Source organism: Gavia stellata, chromosome 6 (genome assembly GCF_030936135.1).
Source record: "Gavia stellata isolate bGavSte3 chromosome 6, bGavSte3.hap2, whole genome shotgun sequence".
Taxonomy (NCBI): Eukaryota; Metazoa; Chordata; class Aves; order Gaviiformes; family Gaviidae; genus Gavia; species Gavia stellata.
The window spans coordinates 53,404,432-53,428,337 of NC_082599.1; the positions used below are offsets into that span (position 1 = coordinate 53,404,432).

Below are 23,906 nucleotides of genomic sequence, written 5' to 3' on the forward strand. Positions count from 1 at the left end.
TAAATAAATAATTTTAAAAAATAAATTGCCCATAAAGAGCTATATTAAGGTCTTTAAAGTGATCGGACAACAGCAACATCTGCAGCACAGGAAGACATATAAAAGCCATTTTCAGTGATAGTGCTTCTGATAGCAGATACAAGATACTCTTTAGCATTAAATTTGTTATTTCAAATCGGGTCAGATTTGCTCAAAGCTACATTGATTTCACAGCATTTGTATAGACGCACAAAAAATTTTGGTCACATCTTTATTAGTGACTATATTTTAAAGAGATTTTCACTGGTTTCTTTTTGCTGTTAGGATCAATTTCCTAATCTTAAAAGATCATTACAACTATTGGCCTTTACTCAGCAAACGTTTGGAAGCCCCTCAAGTCTACTACAGACATACCATACCTATGTTCCTGCGTGCTTCTTCAGTGTTTAACTGACCATCTTCAAATGTCACAAATGGGAACAAACAGGGTGAGGAATATCATTAAAAACCCACCATCCAAAGAGGAAACAGAACTATCTGCTGATTTCCTCATTAGGAAAAGCAAACACAGCAACCCCACTGCAGACCCTCAGGTGCTACCTGTCTCTGCTAAACACCTCGACATTTATGGAATTAAGATGAATAAGCCTGAAGCTTTTACCACTGACAAGTTTGCAACAGTTGACAAAGCAATCTATCAGTAAAAAGCAGTCAGAACTACTCTGGCTAATCCAATTTAACTTGAAATGTTTAAGTTGCAGCTTACAGCCTGCACATTAAATATGTCACATGCTTTTATGGATTCTCAGAGTTTCTACACACAAAACCCCCAGAATTCTAAAACTTGCTCCTGGACACTTTGCTTCTTTTTCTCCTTTTAAAGAAATTAGCATCACTTCACAGAAAATATGAACTACTTCCTACATACAAGAAAAGCCAAACACTACAAAATTTGCATAAAAAGTTGTACTACAGGAACTAAGACTTGACTACACACCTAAGGCCATGTTTACGCTTTTACTGGATCAACAGCTATGCTCAGAAAAATTGTCTTCATTTGTAAACAGTTAATATGGGCTTAATTGCAAGTATATACTTACGAAAGTGTTTATAAGTTTTATGTATTATTGTACAAGTTGTTCCATAACTGGCAAAACCAACTTTGGTTTTCTAGACACCAGTGTCCGTCACTTCCTACCAGGCAGTTAGCGCAGGTTCCTCTTTCAGCCCTCTTGCCGCTCTCTCTTCCTGAAAAGGTCCTCGGTGTAAGCCTCAAGGCAGTCAGACTGAATGCTGATTAGCAAATGGACCCTATTACATGTAATCCTTGACAGAATCCTCCGATTTAGTATTTTTTCTGAAAGAAATCAAGTTCACATGCTGCCAGGCTGCCCCACGATGTGAATGAAAATCCAGTAAATGGGAACTGGGAGATTCACTTCAAAAAATGGAATTAAGCTCAGAGCTAAGACTCCCTTGTAGATCCAACTATCTTGCACACTGTTTTGCCAGACCAGAAACACAAGTGAGACTTGCTAGCCAGTAACACTTGTGCTAACTAATCAGCCAACTAACACCAACTGTAGAATAGAAAAACCTTATTTACATTGTCCCCCAGGGAGAGAAAGTCAAACAATCCTGTAAAAATTTTGCAAGAACAGCATCTATATAGTTACATGACATTTCTAGTCTTTGACACCCTTTGCAATTCTTCAAGAGGTCCCAGTGTCATCTAGTGAGGTGGTGGAGTAAAAGGGATCTGATAACAGGCAGCATGATCACCATGTCTTGCACCCGTAAGGAAGAACACCAAGTGTTCTGCTGCCAGGCAAAAGGTATGGGGAAAAAACAGCACTCATACTTCCCCAGTCTCAAGGGGCTCTTTTTCATGATCACTGCTGGTCTTAGTTATCTAAAAGCTTTTTCCTAGATAAACTATCTAATTATAGGGGTATAATTTATATTCAATCCAGAAAGGAAACAAACCTCCCTTCTCCCCTTTTCCTCAAAACTTAAGGGTCTGTCTTCCCACACCCAGGGGTGGGAGTAAGGAAGTAAGCTTTTTTCCAACCAAGAGAGGAACACACCCAAAACAGTTTTTTCCTTATATTATATTTCATATACATCTGTATTAATGCTTTGGGACTCCAGCTTCCTTACACAGAGCCTTGCTGTTGGTCTGTCTACTCCTTTTCCCTCCAGGTGCAGAAGCATTGTTTCATTTACAGCAGAACAGTACTTTTAGTCCTCATCCCTTCAGACTATCTAAAGCAGCCCACATTGAGTCAAGAGCCACTTTCGCCGGCCGCACCAAAACACGGTGGTGGTTTGCCAACTGAGGCAGCAGGATTCACACAGAATAGCAGAGACGCTCCCCCTTCCAGAGCCAAAGCTGAAAATTATAACAACGTTGGTGCCTTGGAAGTGGACTGTAATTATTGGGAGCAACCAGTTGACTCCACTATCAAAGAGGGACTAGAAACTAGTTCTCTCAACCTTCTATTCAGGAATTCCTCTCAAACAAACCTGAAAAAGCCTAAGTAAAAACACGCAATTTTTGCAACCATGCTCCTACTCTCAGATTTCATAACCCACTGAATACATTTTATTTACAATTCTAACGTTAGTTCATTGACCCAGGCAGCAACAAGCTGCAGAATATGGTTAGGCTATTTTGAGTAGTATTTTGGCAAGTATATATGAATGTCTTACAAGAAAATCAATTTAGCACCTTTGGATCATAGGGGAGGAAACTTAATGCAATCTCTGTCCTTACAGTTCTGAAAATGAAGGATGGCACAGTATGCAGCAAACATACTCCTAACTGGAATGTGTTATTATGCACCAGATCTCATAAGACTTCATGAAAAACAACACATTTGAGAACCTTTTAGCATACAAGCTTTATGTAAAAACTAAATAAATCAGTACTACTGAAGAACAAAACAAAAATCCCCACACCACTGCAGCTTTAAAGTTGTCCTTATCTTTTTCACTCCCTTCTTTCCAAAAGCACTGCTGGACCCAAAGCATAGATAAAATACTATTTTAGAACTTCAGTGCATTGAACTGAGAAGGATCAACATTAAACAACTACTACATTTCATATACCCTCAAACAAAAAATGCCAAGAAAAACACGCATGTAACAAGACAGAAAGCTCTATTAATTCATCCTGTTCATAGCATACACAAACAGTACTTAGTTTTGATTTATGACCAATGCTAACTACTAATTAGCAGACTTAGAACCAAGATATTAAGAAGCCTATTCTGAAAGGCAAGCTCAAGTAGTTTCGACAAGCTTGAAGTTAAATTATCAACGTAGTACAAGTCATAGTCACTAAGCAGAAACTCAAAATATGGCCAACAGGGAATACAGACATTGTAAAAAAAAAAAAAAAACCAAAACCCCACACTACCTTTCAGAAACAGCATTACACAGCAACTTATACACACAAATAAAAAAGGTAAAATTTTACTGCATTTTAGCGAAACTTATACTTTGTTGGGAACCTTTTTTTATATGAAGTATTCAAAGTTTTCTTTGCTACTTCGCAAGAATCTTAGAAAAACAGCCAAAACACAGAATCATAATTTCCATATCCAGGTTTATGAAAAAATATAAAATCCATACTCCTATACTGAAGTTCTCTGTAACTAGCTTAGAGTGAAATTAAATGTCTCAAAATAGCTGAAGAAGGCAAAGAGCTTAGGAATAGCTTCCATGTATTCCTTTGCATTCTTTTCAGTCATACTGGACTCTGAAAGTAAAACCAGTATGATCTTCTGTTCTGGATGCAGCTGATTTGTTATGACCTATAGTTTTAGATGGAGACTTCAGATTAAAGTGTTATGCCAAACACCCTTCACTGAAACCAGTAAACTGACCCACTTCTCAACAAGCTACATGGCAAAAAGTGAGAAAATCTTTCAGAATGGCAGTAGTCAACAGATCCATAGCATGATAATGGACCACCGCATCTGTGCAAGAACCAATTCTGCACTTAACCTTTAAGGTGTATGTCTTTGTTAGACACGAATCATCTAAGTCAGAAAAAAAAAGTTACCCAAAGGATTACCGGATGTATTTAGCGATACTTTGATGACAGAAAGGGCAGGACCAAAACACATGTAAGCCTTCAAGAGGAAACACCCAGTGAGCTCACATGTAACAAAAAGGGCAAAAGCGCTTCTGATGAAAGAGCTACGGAGAAGAATTTACGCTTATAAAAAGGCCTCATGATACAATATTGAGACCAATTCCAAAAGCTTAAGCGGAATATCGGCAACCGCATTCATTCTGAACAGAGCGTCTACGCACAATGTCCTAGGCACCGTACCCACCCGACTCAGCCAGCCAGACAACAAGCCTCCCCTAACAGATCTGCTTTGTAACAAACCGTGTTGTGGCAACTCACTTATCCTAACGTTTTAGCAGAACACTGTATACCACCTCCACTTCTCTCAACTGCATGATTCCAATGTGTCCTCTTATCTTCATTTACAAGGATTTCAGTCACCTCAAAGAAAGATCAGAGGCAAGAGGCTGAACAGACATTCACCTTTGTTAGCACATCTGACCAAGGAAACTTCTCCATGAAGTACAGCTCTCTTGCTGTCCCTGCCTACCTTAGCAGCAGCCAGCCACACAGTTTCCACTTCTTCCGCAGCACCCAGTGCTAAATCTGAACTGTGGGATTGGAACCAAGAGGGCAGTACACAGCAGGAATACCTGTCCCAGTCGCATTTCTCCACCTTTTTATCCATGGAAATTCAATTACTAATTATTTTTGCAAATCAAAATTTACATCTCAAGACTAAGCAGCAATACAAGAACTTTGCTTTGTCTTTTCACCTTCCCTTTTAGTTCTTTCCCACCTTCACACCCAACATAACAAGTCCTCACTTTCTCCCAGAATAGCTTCAAAGAACCACAGCTTTTGCTTGCTTTTGGAAGCAGAATAACTCTGAAGCTATACATATGTTTTGACACATGCAGTCACTTTGTTAGAATATGTGGAAAGAGCTAAAGATGTTTTTGAACAGTAAGTAATAAAAAGCCTTCTGGAAAGGGTCCAAAGTACATCAACAAAAAAGCTGCAGCCAGAAACATCAGAAACAAGATCTCTACAATTTACTGGACATGAAAGGATGCTAAATATACTCAACAGTACTGCTATGACACAGCAGCTTGAACAAAACAGGTAGAAAGGCATGTAAGATATGGCCCTTGATCTTCCATACTCAGAAGCACAAATACAATCAAGGCACAATTTAACTAAAAAGTCATACATGATCTTCTACAGAAACAAAGATTGAAATGGTATAAAAGCATTTTTGTAGTTCAGCCTTTTTTAAGGCAAAATGAAATTACCTAAATGGTAAAATGAGAAAGCTGAATGATAAAGAACCCTATGCAGCATCTCATCCATATGATGAATCTCTAGATTATGATGTTGTCTGTCTCCGGAAACACTTGGACTATCAAGTTAACATCACAAACTGATTTGACAGAAACATTTGTCAAGTAATTTCAATAATCAGACTGGAGAGCATATGTTTCATCAGAAGTTCAAGAATGCAACAGATACCAGACCACTGTATACATTAATTTATTCAATATGACATGTGCATGTGTTGGACCAAATACGCTCTACCATACCTACAGGATTAAAATATGACTGTACAGTGAACATCAGCAGGATAGTCCCGCTGGATTTGACTCTTGGCTTTCCAAACAGTGCTGTACAGCAATAAAATAACCTATAGAAATATGAACCGACATTGAGCACAAACTCAGGATTTTGCTTTTTCCTCGCCTTCCTCCACTTAAAATCTACATTGCTTCCCCAGATATTACATAGCCATAGGTAACATACAAAAGACCTTTCAGAAAACTCCACTATCAAGTGTGACCCCAAGTACAAAGCAAAATAAAAAAATCTAGCCTGAAACACAACTGCTCTTTCAGCATGAGCATAAAGTCAGGCAATTGCTCACTAACATTTTAAAAGAATTCAATAAGCCTTTTCAATAAAAGCTATAAACAGAACTTAGAACCTTGGTCTGACCAAGTGCTCCATACCAGCACCTTCCTGAAATGCTCATAAACTGTGACTTCAAAATGGGACCCAGCTTATTTTGTCTAACCCAATATCCTCCTCCTGATAGAGGACAAAAGCAGATGCCCAAGAAAAAGCACATGAAAGTGTTTCAAACAGGGACTGGACCAGATGACTTAAGAGATTCCATCCAACCTGAACTATTCCATGATTCTGTAAATAGGCATGCAAGCAAGCAGTGATATTTCCTTGAAATACCCTTTATCTCCCAAAGTTTATGGCGCTAGTTGATAGAGATTTTTATTTTGACCTCTTAACAACATGGGCTTGTGAGAAGTTACAACTAGTAAATGAAAAAGCAAACATCATCTACAATCAGGTCCTGATGCTATTAAACTCAAAATTTATTTCTCAAAAATTAAAGGCACCGACTTCAGCTAGTCACAAACTCTGAGCAAGAAATGGCTGCTTAACACTTATTAGCAGGGGGGCTATTCTGAAGCCTTTTAAAAGAGCTCTGTAGATGCACAGACAAGAAACTGGAGGAGGCACACAGCTGAAGAACTCTTCACCCATCTTTACAGATACCTGCTTTCTCCAAATCAGTACCATGTCATGATTCCAGGTATGTCATTATGCTGACCCTCCTTCTGATTTCCTGTATTTTCTACTTACCCTGCTGTCCATATCCTTGCCTGATCCCAGTCAGCCACTCAACACAATTTAATAGGCATTAGAAAATACAACTACATCATTCTACATTGTTCCCTAAAAGCAAATTACTTCTAAGAAATTAAGTTTAATTTTAGCAAAAGAACAGACAGAAAACTTCAGAAGAGTGCCAAAACTGAGGGACAAGAAGAGAGATATAAATATATACTGCCTACAAGTTTGTCTGGTGATTATATAGTACAGTTGATGTTTTGAACCTGTAGGTATCAACTCCTTTCTAATTAGACAGGTGTATAAAAATGTTTTGCAGTTAGCTGCAAAATAAATGCTTTTGTTGTTACTTAAAGCACAAGTTGGTTTTGAGTAGAACCTCAAACAGTCCAAGTATCTGCAAAGTTCATAAAATACTTCCTGAACGCTTGCCATTTGACATAAATCGACCAAAGCGATAAATTCACAGTCAGATAAAAATTTGGACACTGCCCTCAGTTCAAACCACAGTCTAACAGAGTATAAAATTCACGTTCTTTTACTTATTGTATAGACTGAAATAGCTGTGATAATTCAAGCCAAATTGTTCCAGTTCAAGGAATACTTAAGGCTAAAATCTGCCCCAGTCATCCAAGTCTCAACCCATTTCTTTGCATCCAGTCACTAAAAGTGTTTGATCATAGAGTGACCCCACTAGTAAACAGTTCAACCACAGCAGGTAAAAGGACAAAAATGTCCAGAGCAAGAACTGCATTTCAGAAATAGAGTGTGTATTTCCTCATAAGAGAAGTACATTAATTTAGTTTTCCAACCACTAGTCTGTGTTACTCTATTAAGTGAATTAATAAGTAATGTGCATTATTGGATTAAGCTCTACCTGTATTGTAGCAGCAGCAGATACTGATTTTGCAAAATCACTGACAGACGACATTTCCCTGCAGTGGTAACTGGTTTAGTTTTTTAGCCTCAACTACTCAGGAAGAAGTAGGAGACAAAAATATACCCTTGAAATAATAATTCAAATAAAAATTTTACATACCGAAGCATCCCAGACCATAAAAGAATAAAAAAGGAAAAATTCCAGCACAGTTTTACAGAACAAGTTAATGTAAAATGCTATTTTTATTGATACCGTAATCTACATACAGGAGGGGATTTGGTATAGCAGGCAAGACCATGCTCTTCAAGGTCTGACTTCGCTAGGGTTTCACTAAAGTTAATCAATGGCCCACAAATGGTAGTGCTGTGGAACATACTTGGGGTGTGGGACAAGAGACTTCACTCATCTTGCTCAGGCTAATCTCTGCATTAGTCTCCTCACACAGGCTCCAGAGTACATAGAAACAAGGTGGTTAGGATTTTGTTTAACGCTATTTCTTTCTGCATCAGAAGACTCATACTAACAAGGTTACCTTTGGCATTTTCAGACCAAGGAGTGTCATACACTAAACATCTACAAAGAGATGATACAACATCTACAAAGAGATGATACAACATCTACAAAGAGATGATACAACTTCAGTTCTGTTGCTGGGAGCAAAGAATGGTTAGCCACAAACCCATGCAACCATCTCAAAGGTTTCTACATTCCCTGAGTCTTTTGCCAGAAGTTTGGAGATATAAAATTAGAATTCTGGTGACCAAAATGTAGTAAGTTCCGAAGGGAAATCCCCCTAAAAATAGTTACAATTAAACTTGGACACTGTTTTATGTTGCTAACCTCTCCACAGGTCATTAAGAAAAACACCACCACATGTTATCCAAGACCCAAGAAAACTGATGTTCAAAGTCAAGCTTGTCTTCAGGTCCTTTAAAGAGCTCCTTCTGTTACTTAGTTGTGCCATCCTACATGAAGACAATGGTATTTTTACTTCAGGGTATTACATTAATTGCTCAAAGGCCTCTTTGACATACTGTGCTATTTGTCATGTAAAGCATTTTCTTGGGGTGAAAAACAGAAACAAACCAAATCCTCTTCATCAATGGCAGGTGTAAGTAGCTAATAAGGAAAACAGTGAAGGAAAAATAACCGGAAACTGACAATAAACTTCCAAGAACAGATGGTAAAAGAGAATTGAGGACTTTCAAGACAAACAAAAAAAGTTTACTCTCAGAAAACCTACAGCTCCCTTTTAACTGCAGCATGGGACAGAAAATTTAACAGTATCTCCTCATCAGAAAAATCATGTAGCTGTGAAAGCAAATTAATGGATCACAGTTTAATACAGATAAAAGTAAATGTTTTACAGATTTACATCGTTGGGTTTGAGGAGGTATTTATAGATGAAAGCTCAACTAGCTCTTTACCAGAATATTATATCACAGGTAAACCATTCAGATCTTTCATGAGACAACTTCAGAATATTCCTGAGATTACCTCATTTGTAACAAAAAACCCAGATTATTCCAAAATAATACAAATCCAACTACATTTGGTGCAATAGTTCAAAAATCCCTTAATTTAGTGAACCGTTGGTCTGACTGGCGACAACCAAAACCTTGATAACAGGCATTACCACCACAGTAGAACAACATAATATTTTGTTCTATCACTGGCAAGTAACATTTAAGGTCAAAAAATACAGGTCTTAAATGAGAACAGATCAAGGACAGCAAGTTCCGAAACACTGGAACAAACTGAAGATCGATGTCACTTGCTTCTAAAACACACGGTTCCCTACCATGCTTTTGAATACAAAGCATAGTATTTCTATCTTGAAAGACAGAAGACGTGGGCAATATGGATCAAGGCCGTAATAATAATTGATGCATGTGTGCAATGAATTCCCTTTGTTGCTCCATGCCATTCAAGCTTATTAAGTGTCACCAACTGCTTATCTGATAATTACATTTTTCAGCAGTGGATTGTTTCACAGTTCTTCATTTTAACACAATGCTCATTAACTTGTACTGCAAAGCACTCCACAGACATCCAACAACTGCTTTCAGATCACCGAATTACTATTTTTAACTGACTTAACAATAGAAAATGGACACAAGATTCAGGATTAGCCCACAAATTCAAAACTTAACATATAATGACTTCAGACTGCAAAATTGCTATTTTAAAAAGCACTGCTATTTGCAGCTAGAGATACCACCTGGGAATGCTTCACATTCTTTTCAAATAAGCAAGCTGTCACCTTACATAGAAAGCACCACCACTTCATGCATCCCAAGTAGTAAAATACCAGAGCCAGATGCTGTTAGGACTGACAGTTGCTGTCCTTACCCGGTCTGCATTTATTTGTGTCCTTCCATTGCATTGCCTCTCATTCTGTGGAAGGCCAAGAGTTTAATTCCCTTAAATCACAGACTGTTTCTGCCCTTCTGGAGAAACATCTGCCCCATAAAGAACACTTGTTTAGCCTAAGTTTCATGAGAAGAAGTATCAGAATGATGCATTTTGCATCAGCTTTGACACACCTGTAGTTTTGGTTCTAAGATGTCAGCATAATTTCTGGCTTAAAGCCTCATCAATGACAGAAGTCGAAACTTCACAAGCAGTTCTGGCTTCGTATCACTGAAATTAGGAAGTCAGGACCCCCAAAAAACTCTCACTTCAAGCTTAATAGAGGGAAGGAACTACATTGAATGGCATCGTTACACACTTAATACAGCTTATATCAACACTGACAGAAACATTCCAAGATAGGGTATAAGAGTTCTTACATTTGTGCTCTTGGTAGGTCTAACAAAACTACTTCCATCCCAATTTTTCACTGTAGGTAAAGGCTGACAAGAACTTAAACAGAAAAACTAATTTGATGAAAACAGTCAGCTTCAGCAACCTCTCTCACCTCCAACCACTGATAAGTCTGAATAGTCTACCTTAAGTATTGTATTATGGTGAATGACTGGAAAAAACAGACTGCAACACCAGAATAGAAGTGAGAAAAAAATTCTTCTTCGAACATGTTCGTTCTCTTTAATAAAAGAAATTCTAAACAAGAGTATGGTATAAACTCTAATTTGTCAGTCTATGTGCTCAGAAGCTCAACAGAAAAACATCCGAAAAACAAAATGAAATAGTGGTGTGCAATAGCCATACTACATACGGAAAAACACTGGAAAAAGGAACAAAATTTAACAGCTTCAAATGGATTCACAGTGAAGATCTGAACTGACTATTGCAAAATCCGCCAGAGGGAAAACATGCATATTGAGTCAAAAGAGTCACATTTAATGGGTCACAGTGGCTTTACTACAATTGGATATTTAGACCACAAATACTCCATCCAAGAATATCACTTTGGTTACAATATTAACCTATTCATTCATGAAATTGTCAGCATTTCTTGATACAGCAGGCAAGACTAACATTTTCAGCCAACAGGAAGAAAGAAAAAAAGCAGTTTTCAATTCATATATCGTATTTATCTATACAAAAAAACTGACTTCTACTTTGAATCTCGCTCCGGCCTTGTAGCAAAGATGGCCCCCAAAATAGGCCTGCAGTAAACTGGCACCTGATTATCCAGGGCTAAGGAACTGGAAACGGTAGTAGTGTGACTTTTAACAGGTCATTGCTTACAAGATGTGCAACATTTAGCTCACACCCTACCAATGCACCGTAACAGCTCAGGCCAATCTGTCGACTTGTGAGGGTAGAATCAAAACAAGTGTTGGCCACCTGATAACCAATTTAAGAAGTAAAATATATCCATTAGTTAGGTACCTTCTCTAAGATGTGTTTAAGTTCACACATTAAACACCATTACATCTGAGCACCTACAAAAGCATAGCTAGAACGTCATGCAGTGACTCATTAATCTTACTCTAGTATCAAATAAACAGGTTCATTCATTTCAGTTAAATTGTGACCTACAATCCTGTCACCAACAGGAACAAGGACGAGGTTCAAATGGGATCTCACCATAATGAACAAGCATACTGTAATATATAAAATACCAACATAGTAACTGTGTGTTTGTGTGCATGTACGCACATATTCAGATATGTAAAATCAGCAAGGACATTTATGTTTAGAAATAAAATGAAAAACTGGTAAGCTAGGATAAGAAAAACCACCTACAGCAAAAATGTTTATGTAGTTAGAAACATAGCAACACACTGGCCTGAAGACAGCTAATACCGTGACAGGATTAATTATGTAGGTAAGTACTGAAAAACTCCACAAAGCTTAAAAGACGACAGTAAAGATGACACCTACACAATGCAGAGCATAGTGTCTCATTAGATGGTTTTCATGAAATTCCCTGAATTCACCTATTAGAGACCCAGTTTTAAATACAGATAGAAGTAAAAGAATTCATACTATTTGTTGAGACTGACAAAGAAATTATATATGAAATGGAAAAAAAGAAAATGTTTCCAACAGAATCATCACTTGTTTAAAGAAATAAAAGCCAATTAGGTTACAGGCAGATTTGTGCCAAATTATGGGTTCACATCCACACACTTAGGTAGAAGTCTCTTCCTTTGAAAACCTTTGCCAGGAAACCAACAAAGAATTTTAAAAGAGAAATTAGACTGACCAAAATGCTGCCACAGAAGAAACAGTTCAGTTTAGTTTAAATACAACCACCAAAGCTTTACAAAACTTTTCCTTAATTTTTCAAAGCAGTATTTTAATATAATAATACTTGGTACTCAAGGTTAGTTGTCAGGACTCAAGATTAGTATGACAGCAAGCATCCACTAAGAGATACCATATTGAAGTTGGCTTTCATATAACCTACTCAAGAAGCTTTGCATCCAAACAGTTAAGAAAATAAAACCCCACAGGCTCTTTAAAAGTTGTCCAGTAAGCACTACAACTCTAATGTTGTAGTTGCAAACAATGAAAAATTGAGAATTGAAGAGCAGTATTTTTAAATACCAGCTTCAGTTCTGATCATTAGAGTCTTAAGCATCCTTCAGTACAAGTCTAAGCTATTGCACAGTGAGAGAAATGTTTAAAATGAGCTTAACAAAAATTAAGATAAAAATTTTTTTTTTCATATCGAGTGTTTAAAAACCACTACACTATGAGCAACTTGTGAGAGTATTTGGAGAGCTATGGTTTCTAGATAAGGTCAAATAGATAGATTAACTGACTGTCCCCACCACTCAGTTTCAACAATAATACACTGTAAAAAGTTTCTCCTTCTCCATCAGGTTTTAGACTTTGTGCAGGTTTCTTTTCCCCAAGACTAGAAAAAGGCACAGGAAAATAACACAGAAGAGGCAAGAGCAGCAAGCATACTGCAAACTGTCTTTTGTTGTGTTACAAAAGAAAGAGAAAAAGAAAGGAAAACCCCCCACCCATACTACGAACAAAGAAGTACGAGACATTTTCTAATTGAAGCCAAGTAGTCACATGAATCTGTACTTCAAGCTCTCACCTGAAGGTAACTCAGTGGAAAACCATGCACTGCAGGCAAGTAAACTGTTAGATTACTGCCCTTTCACTTCTTCTCCACAGAAAGATCTTCAGAGTTCATCTACTCTGCCTTCTCAAAAAACCTTTCCACAAAAAGGAGTGATGTGCTATTGGTGAGACATTACTCCATCAATAAAGATTACTCCAGAAGACTGTGTCATCTCTAGGAATACCCTGGATCCTTTCTGAGTTCCACCAGTTTTGTATTTCTTTCATTTTTATCTATGCCAGCTCTCCTGAATTCAACATATTTTGCCTCAGCTTCCCCATCACGTACAAGTATTAAGCTATCAATTTGAATACTCTGTAGACATCATCACTGGAACACATATCCACAGAACCAGAACATGAAACACAGTATTTTTTTTTTTAAGGTTACAAAATTCTTCAAAGAACCTTTCTTATTTCTGTACTTCACTGAAACCTCATAACCCTGTAAACAGAACACCTGCAACTTAAAATCCGTTTTTAAAAATTTTTTTTAAATCTAGTTTCTTAAGGGAGCCATACCTGCTACACAACAGTTGAATCCAGACCACAACTCTTCTTTACGGAAAGAGCATCCTGGGAACTGAGAACATGTTGTCTAACCTGGCCCTAGCCCACTGGCACAGCAGGAGCAGACAGGCAGTCAGCCATCACACAAGTAACTCAAAAAGGGCTGCAGCCAGAGTCGTAGCATGGAACACGTGACAGTTTTCAGAGGATGAGAGAATTAGAGGAATTGAGGTATTTTGAAGAAGTGAAGTTACAGGACAAAAGGAGGCAGGACACATTCAAGAAATAAAAAAGGCTTTGCTAGTTCTTTTCCATAATACAGTTTTTCTTTTTAAGACATGTATGCCAGTGTACACCTCGACTGTATACACGAGGAAAAGCTCCATAACTGATAACGCAACAATTTAGCCCAGGGAAGCTAAGAACTGACTGGAAAGGTCAAAACTCACTTTTTTCCCCCTCCAGTAGGTCTAAAAGAAAGCATGTTTTAATTTAAACTAGATTTGTATGGTAGTAGAGCCTAGAGGACTCTAAAATAATGGCAAAGTTAGGCAACGAATACCCAGCAACGATACTTCACTGATCCTACGCAGCCAAGTATGAAGGTCACACCGAAGGCCAAACACATACTCAGATACTGTGGTAGTAGGGACACTACAGAAACCTTAATTAAGAGGATTTCAAATCACAAAAGGTCAACAAGAACTGGGAACATCCCAAAACAGTTTCTACTAAATTGTACTGCCGATCCACAGGTTATTTTTCACTTAATTATTCTTCCTATCCTGCCATATGCTTAATGATTTTGTTCTTGACTTTAAAATTGGGGGGAAGAACATCAGACTAGCAAAGAACAAGTAGCTGTGAGCATCTGAGGCACTTGGTACCACTGGTTGGCTTGATAAATAATCTGACCCAGAAAGTGAGCAAATTAAAGGGGTAATTCTAATCAGAACATGATCCATCACCAGAAATACCAGTATAAAGCCAGTCCAAGTTTTCTTCAGTGAATATTAAAAGCGTTTTAAAATCAGAATGTGCTTTTTCTTTAACATAACTTCAAGTCTTGCAAAAGACAGCCCTTTCCTTTGTGTCTGTGCCAAAAAGCCATGTTTAAACCAAAACATGAGTATGCATATAATTACAAATGAAACACGATGACAATACTGCATGACAATTTCCTTTAAATTGTAATCTACAGGTGACCTACACGGCTAAAGTGACAATTAGAAAACAAAACAGACAATTTACTATAGGAGACGTTGCAAAACAGCTTTCAGAGTTGAAGCTACCAAACAGTTGTTCAAGAAATAGGAACTGTGTAGAAAGGTCCTCTGGAAAGTCACTTAACTGTAAGTGTTATGCACTTTGCAAATTAGATTATTTAATAAAAATAAAATAAAATTTTAGAGTCCAACCTCTAGCAAGGCTCATGAAGCCTGAACACCTTAAAGTATATAGGTCTAGGAAGAGCCACCCCCAATAATTATTCTTAAATACATAAAGTTTCTAGGAGAAAAGAATTCTTAAAAATTATGACTTTGCATCTACTTGGGTGTTGGTTCAAATCACATGTTACCAGCGTAATTTCAATACAAGAACAACAAAAGAGGGATTTCCTGATTCAGTGTTTAGAAAATAGACACACTGAAAAGCAACTCTGTTTGTTCAACACCTCATTACACTAAAACAAAAACACACGCCCACTACTTAAACAAGTATAATTATATTAATAAACAGACATAACTACAATTTTACAATTAAGGTTTTCTTTAACTGTGAGCTACTAACCATGGTAGTATTACTTCTGGAAGTTTTCTTTTCTTAAGCATCTGACTTAAGCATGTACTTTCTTCCAGAAAACCTATACAGCAGAAAATACAGAGAATACACTTTGGATTTCAAACAGACCAAGTATTTATGTTGGGTTCAAGTATTTCAACAACTATCTTATACTTGAAGAGATTACATAAGATTATGAAGGAAGCATCCTACCAAGGCAAACTTGACATTTTTTCCATTGGTGAACTTTAATACTTCAGACGTACAATTAGTTTCTTTAAACCACTATTTAAATGTCTTCTTTTGAAAGCATCAAGAATGAAGCTCAGTTTAATGCTTATTTCTGCCTACTTTATGTCTTATCTTCAGAAGAGGCACTTGTTAGTTTTTATTCTACAAAACCAAGTTGTTTCAGAAGTAGCATGATTTAAACTACTGATTAGCCTTTTAGAATATGACTAATATGAAATTCATTGTCTCATGAAGATTTTAAAGACAAATCAATGTCCAATGACAACTGATCAATAAGGAAAACAAAGGGCTACCTCAGTCTTCAGTTTCTTAAGAAAAGTTTAGAAACATTACCAAAAGAAACAATACAACTTAGAGAAAACATAAATACAGTTAATGAGATAGAAACATTGAAATGCTTATTATGGCTAAATATTATAGAATAACCTCTGTTCCTATTAAGGTTACTTTTCAATGATTCTTAAAACATTAAATATGAAAAGGATACTTTAACATCAACTTTTCATATTTATATATGCATAGTTCATAAACACTTTACCCTTTAGTTACATTTACTGTGAATACCAGAACACCTGGAAATTAGCAGCTTTATTTACAGAAAAGCATTCACTAGCATTATAAGCCTCAAATAAAGTAATCTTACTGAGTCCTGACTCAAAGAGCAAGTTACAGGACAGAGCACTGCCCACATAGCTGAAATGGAGCCACTTCCACAGCAATGCCTCCACCCAGGTTAGATCAGCTCAGGTAAGAAGCACCTGTGTCCTGAACCGGCTCCAGAAACCATGCTCTAGGCTATTCAACAACACCTTGGCTTTACGCACACCCAAATTTAAAAGCCCCCTCTCCAACTTCACAGGCACAACAGAAGCACAGGAAGCCACCACACACTGCTATGGGCATCCCCATCATCTCCAGGGCAATGACAGTAACTCAGGGGCCTGGGGAATATGCTTTTTATGGAGTACATTCATGCTTTATGCACAAGAAAGGTTCTGTCAAACCGATCTATCTCCCTGCAAAAATTCTTACTGAAAACTATGTCAGATCTGTTGGATGCTGTACTTACTACTTCCTCAGCAACAAATATCTTGCATAGTTAAAACTGAAGACTGAATTATTTTACAACAGACAGTACAGATGTACAACCATATTGGCAAGTCCCCCCCAAAACACTGATCCGGTGACTTTTTATACTACGCATTTCAAGACAAAGAAGCCAGATATCACACTATGCACATCTATTAAGTTTAACTGATAATTCCAGACTAAATGCACAACTGGAAAATAGTTCTATACAAAATAATTAGCTGCAATATCAAGCCTCACAGATAGCTGAAAATAGCTGGACACAGAGATCGCATATCCCAAACATGATTTGTTTTTTTCCTTGTACCTGTTTAGCAACAACAAGCATTGTTTTTCTCATTTTTTGTTTCAGAACAAACAGGTAACACACTGACACTGAAGTACCTATAAATAAAGCATAGCCAGCAGACTAGTAATTGTGTAATCTACAGTAAAAGGCAGCCATGCACGCATGATTCTTGGTAGTAGAAAAGGCAAAGGAGTATTTTAGAATATCTCCAAGGGAGGATATGTACAGTATTCTTATTCAGTCAGCACTGACCATATACAGATTAGCACTATATTTTAAAACTTAAGTTTTAGCAAGTAGATTATAGATAATTCCATTTACTATTACAGAACTATGTATCATAACATCAGCTGAAGACCTCAAACCTCAGAGTACACTATCTCAAAGAATTAATGCAGCAATAAATAATTACAATTCTAAGAATCTAATCGCACACTACATTACAATGTTTATCAACAAAAGTGATCAGTAACAGACAAACTAGTTCATCTTCGTATTTAAGAGACACATTTTTTCAGGGCATACTATTACCAGACACATCACAAATAAAATCACTTCTCTCCCCTGCCCCTCCCCAGATGTTAGAGTACTAAAAGATCAGCCATCATTTTGTTTAAACACTCACTTTCAAGTATCTGATTTCTATACTTGGGGGTTAGAAGGAGAGAATTAGATGCATTTTTAATTTAGAAAACTACTTCCAATTCCCCCAGTAAACTTCCAGACAATAGCACAAATCCACATGCAAATGAATTAAGTCTTAGTAGTAATTACAAAAATATTAAAAGTAAAACTAGTAACAAAATCTTCTGATCAACATCTCATTTTCAATCTAATTTTGGACCAACCTTTCTTCTCAACGGCCACAATTTTCTATAGTTCTCCTAAGTGCAATTGCGTTAGACAGTACTACAGGCAAACGTAAGAACAACAAGGTAATTTTACACACTTTATTCAGTTCTAATACATCACTACATCTACTACTTGTGCTTTAAGTGACACGGTTTTTGCGAGAATGAAACTTGGAAGTACAAATTATACCCCATTCTGGAACAATACTTTATGAAGAAGTTCCCTCCCTTCCTCCTCCCTTTTTCCTGTAGATAGGAGAAAACCAAAACTTTAAGACTAAACAGTTTTGTACCAAATAATGAACTATGTACTCGGATGCTGGATTACAAAGGAAACTGTAATCAAGTTCCAAAAGAAAAAAGCAACCCTCAAATTTTAAAATTCTAACTCACTTTGTAATCAAAAGAAAATTATAAGTGATCTACAATGAGTTTTCACCAATTTGCCCTTGATTTCTAACTCCGTCAATAGTACTATTATGTAACGTGCTACATGTACATAATGACTGCACAAGATAACCATTATATTGATGACAAATCATCAAGGCATTATCAAGCTAGCCAAATTACAAAAGGTAAAGGAAGACATCAACAAAGACAGCTGGCTATTATAAAACACTTTTTAAATTATTATTTTAACCATTAGCATGTCAAAACTGAGTCACATATCCAGTGTATACGTGTCAGTTACACACAAATATACCCAACCTTAATAAATGTCTACTATCATACCAGTACTCAAAACTGGGGGCGGGGGGGGGGGGGGGGGAAGGAAATCGGATGTCCTAGTAGGAGAGATGACAATTTGGGTCATCTCTGAAGCCTAAATGAACCGTTCTGCACAGCATTATTCATCCATACTAACTATAGCTTCCCATTCTCTGTAGTCCATAGGGAACGTGCTGTTTACATTTGGTTTTCTTTGCAACCATACAAACTAGAAAGGTTTGTTTAAATTAAAGCTTTCATTTTGTAGCATAGTTTTGTGGCCACAGAAGTGCAGCACATACAGGATCCTGCTGCCTGGTTAGGTGCAAGGAAAGATTCCAGCTTTACTTTTGGATCCCAGTTTGCCATGTAAAACTGTAAAAGCAGTTTACTTTTGTTATTCAAATGAAAAATCCAAGTTTAAATTGCTTCTATTATGTCATACTTGCAAGTCACATTTTAGACTAGATCCACAAGAAACTTTTTTCTTAGACCGTATGAACTATACAGTTCTCATTCTTTCTTCTCATCCTAATCTACTTGCATATAGGACAACATGTTCTTTTTAAGCACGCTAGATTTAACAGTCTAGAAGAGGAAGATTCGTATTTTCTCATGAGGTCATGCAAAACATATTTACATCATCATCATAGATTTTAAGAACTATGTCAATATACTTCCAATGATCACCACTCAAAACAAAGGAAGAAACTTACCTACTACCATGAGTGTGAATTCAAATCCTCTCTTCACAGACTTCCGGTAAACTTGATTTGGAAGATTTGCAAACCCCACATATCCTTCAAGGTTCTTCTGTTGCTAAGGCAAGAGATATTTAGAAAAAAGTCAAAAGAAAAGCTTGTAACTTCTTACTTCTCTTGTATTTTTTTTTTAGTTATTTTAATGTTCACTTGTTTTCACATTTGTAGAAAGGTGCTATTTACCCAAACTCTCAACAACCTAAGCTGTCTACACCAAAAACAGTGCAATGAACTGCAACAATAAATAAGAAAAATCGATTTTTTTTTTTTTGACTGGATAGCCAAAAGACTGGCACAGAAAGTTAGCTATGCTAACAGCATTTTGAGCAAGTACAATTACCAGATTACAACTATGCGAGCACCAGAGTGTACAAGTGCAAACAGATTAAAATACAATCAACTTTGTTCCAATGCCCATTTGAAACACAGGCAAGTTGGGAGTATACAAAAAGCTACACTCATACAAGAGTCACGGTACTGCCCCAGTATGATGGGGACTAACTTGATGCCCTCTATTTCTGGGTCACACAACTGGAGGCCTTCGTGTTAAATCTACATCTACACTAATGCAGCATGCATTGCAACAAACCCTCCATAAAGGCAAAACTTCAGTTGCCTTATACTGTGAAGTAGTTATTCAAAATATTGCCTACTATGAAAAGAGAGGAGAATTCTGGATGTTAGCAATTACTTCTTCTCACCACATTAATGGAAATGTTGAAGGTGTTTAAAATGCTTCTCCCTCACTGTACTAAACCCGGCGATCCTCAAGAGATCAGCCATGCTACTTTTAAACTGCTCTTCCAGTAGAATCCTAGAAACGTGTTTGATATCACAGCAGGTCTGAGGATTGTCTTATGAGACAAGACAGTTTAGTTCTTCTACAGAGAACCTGAAAAATACTTTCAGAGACAACTGTCTACTTAAAGCAACACAAGGTACTGTTTCTCATGGAGCAATGACTTCAGCCTTTAGGCTTCATGTCCATCCACAGTTGAGAGGATGTGATCTGATCCTACCTCAATTTCAGAGCTCGAGAGAGTTATTTACATCCATAGAGCTGAAGTGCTGTCTACAAGTTTAAATTCCCCTCCCTAAGATTATCTTCAAGAGGATAGAGGAATTGTAAGAAATAATTTAGAAAAAAAAAATCTGTTCTACTACAGGCACTATCGCCTCACAACTTCTCTGGATGGGATAATTAATGTTAATTTAAGTTTGGTATGTGGTTGACTCATGCTTATTTGGATGTTTTTTTCTAAAATTGACAGAATGAAGTTACTACTGTAATGACTCCTAGAGTTTAAAATTTTTTTTTTTTTCATTAAAGCAAACATTCCTTGCAAGGATATAAAAACACTATCCCTTTTAAAGCATTGAATGCAAGAACTAGCTTCTTTGCAATCCAACAGCTCTAGTCAATGAATTGACTCTCTGCTTTAAGTCACATAACTAATTTCTCCATTGGCAAACAAACCATTAGTCTCAAGCAATGCTACACTGCTACAAACACATACTGGTGCCATCAAATTTAAATACTTCTGAAAGTCCAAACTTAGAAGGACTACTTTGAAAAAGATAGATTTAATCCTACTGCAAATTAGTATCAGCTCCCATTTAGTGATAATACACTGCATCAATTCTCCTTCAAGTTTTAAAAAAGGCAGTTATCTTTAAACTTACTAACTCATACAGAGTAAGAGAGGAACATCTAATGATAGCCAGCAAAGCTAGGTGTTACAGTTTCAAGCTCAAATACACACAATGCAACAAATGTTATTACTTGTCTAAATGCAGGAATGTTTGCCTTGTGTCATCAAGAAATGCTTTTTTTAAGATGCTTTTTGTTTCAATATCAGCCTTTGGTGCAGCAATAGTCTCAGCTGAAAGGTTTCAAAAGATTAAAAAAAATCAGCCAGGAATTTAAAAATCCAAAGCCTGTTTTACTTTTCCAATCTATTCCTCCAATTAAATGTGAGGAATACAATCTATGACAATCTAAAACCCTGAACAGGAGCCAATGCTTCAGAGGTATTACATGACATGCAGGTGGGTTCTTTTTAAGATATTAAAGAGCTCCTTAACAGTGCAGGTTCTTAATAACTATTAAGAATATGCTGTTGCTATTCATCCTACCAGATGTAAAATATCTAATCACAGTCAGACACTCCTTATAGTTCTACTTGTCAACCACCTGCATCTTTTAATGCCTACATACCTTTTAATGTATGTCATGCTTACCAGAAACAGCTCACCCCTCATTAAATTTAGGTAATATTTCTTTTGCATAAAAGAATGGGTCTACATGTAATTCTTGTTGTAAGTTATTTTTATTTCTCTTCCCTTCACGTATAGCTCCACATTTAGGATAGTTTTACTACTAAAAACTTTAAGAACACTGCATATGAAATGCTAAACAAGAATAGATGGCAACTTGTGGGTTGTTTGCTCTGTTAAGTGGGTCTACAGCATTATATCTACAATTTTATATAATGAAATATAAATGTTACTAACCAGAAAGGTGTATGAAGTGTTACACTTGGCATTAATGCTGTATTTAATGTGAGCATTTATACTCCATAGGAAAGAGCCTTTTAAAAAACTTAAGTTGGATGCCAGATTCAGATTTCTGGTATACCAATTAAAATTGAAGCTTTCAACATACTGATTTTTAAACAGCTGCATTTGTTCATAACTTGCTACTTCTAAACAAACTGACACAAACTAGGAATTGAGTTTCTTAAATTCTTACAACAGCTTTTAAAGGAAGTTACTCATTACCTTTTTTGTTGAAGCACTGACTTCCACTGTACTGATCATTGTGCCAGGTGAGATCTCATGTTTCTAATACTTACAATAGCTTCCCCTTAACTTTTATCCCTTCCTGATTTTCAACGAGCTGTTACCTAAGCTCAGTTTCAGTTCACTTACTAAAACCCTAACGCTTCTTCTATTTCCACAATAGCTGTAATACATCCTTATCAAAGTAATACTTACAGCTACTTTGTAAACAACACATTTCCATCATTTCCAGTGTTGAAGATACCGATAGAATACATCGAAAAGTATTCAAAACGATGAATTTGAACCATTGCAGCAACGAGTCCACGCAGGTGCAGCAGCAATCCAGAAAGAGAAACAGGGGTGGTGTGAGGAGAGAAAGAAAAGGAAAGAAAAAGTTACTTACATTTGACCAAAGTTACCCACAATACTTTTAATCTAGTATGCTTAGCATACAGTGGTTTATGTAACCTTAATTTAGATTGTTTCATACTCATGACAGCTTCATTTCAGGATAATACACTACATGATCTCCACACCATTTAATGATCAATACAGGTAGTTATTTGATAGTTCTTTTTACTCTAGTTATTCAGAGTGCTTTTTGTTTACTATATGCTATCTGAACCTGTAATAGGTTCAAAGGTAATTATTTTCTTCAGAGGTGTTCACCAGAAGATGAAATCTCATTTCACCACACTACTGCACAATATTTTTATTTTAGAGTGGAAAAGGTACAAAGATCAAAGCCATCATCATCACAAATGTCTCTCAGGATTTTGTATTTCTATGTCACTTTATACATTCAGTGAACAGTGTCAATCCACTTCATTTGCAATACTGAGCATTAGAGCACTGCTGCAAATTAGGGCATAAATGTCATGGTTGAATAGCCAGAAAATAAAGAACAAATTAGGGGGCACAAGTCAAGTCTCTGTTCAGCATCACCTAACTCTGTGGGTGACAAGAGACCTATGCTAGCTCTCCAACGTGGTACTTAAAGTATTTTAACTACAAACCCATATCACAAAGACCCCTTAAATTTCTGTTTTGCACTAAACATCTTCTCATGCTTGAGTACTTCAAGATACCAAAAGAAAAAAGAGGGGAAAAAAGTTTCAATACCAAGTTCTAGGCCAGTAGTCAGTGATGCTTCTGCATCCTAACATCTAATTTTTTAATCAGTCCCATATTCCCATGGGCTCAGAGCCTACTTTCAAAAAATTTACACTGTGATGAAGACTACAGTTCAAACTGGCAATGGGCCCCCCTTCTTTTCTACCTAATGGGATATGAGCCTTCTGTTTTTACAGTCCCCCTCATATTCTATCAGTGTCCAGAGCTGTAACAATTCAGCACAGCAGGTACTTTGTTGCTGCACTTTTCTGAGAGGACAAAAAAAGCAAAGCACTGCCAATCAATTCCAGTCCCTCTTGGTGCCCTGCAGAGAGGTGGCACAAGACGCTCCATGTAGCTTTGGGAAGAGAACAGATGCGTATGCAGCAGAACTGGAGCAAGCTGTACGGGCTGGGATACGACTAATACTGCAGATCCTGCAGCAGTATGAATGCCCAACAATTTCGATATCAACCACCTTAAGCACTATATTACTAGCATATCAACCACCTTAAGCACTATATTGCTACCATTTATCCCATTGCACATCACTACTTTCAATTTGAACAAGTTAGCGTTGTCAAGCACAGATGACTTCTACATCAGTTCATCAAGTACACGGGGAGCCTGGTTCCTACACAAAAGCAGTATTACTAAACAGTGTAATTTTAAAACCGTCATCCAGCAA

At 36.9% G+C, this 23,906-nt stretch overlaps 1 protein-coding gene across 1 annotated transcript in view; it reads right to left on the bottom strand.

Moving 5' to 3' along the window:
- The window catches only part of SEPTIN7 (septin 7), a gene marked incomplete at its 5' end in the record, with an annotated part of 63,762 nt that extends 41,417 nt beyond the window's left edge, over window positions 1-22,345 (bottom strand). Inside the window, 2 exons of the mRNA XM_059819082.1 lie at window positions 19,277-19,379; window positions 22,319-22,345. Coding sequence (XP_059675065.1) covers window positions 19,277-19,379; window positions 22,319-22,345 — 130 coding nt within the window. The remainder of the gene's footprint in view (window positions 1-19,276; window positions 19,380-22,318) is intronic.
- Window positions 22,346-23,906: the final 1,561 nt, after the last annotated feature.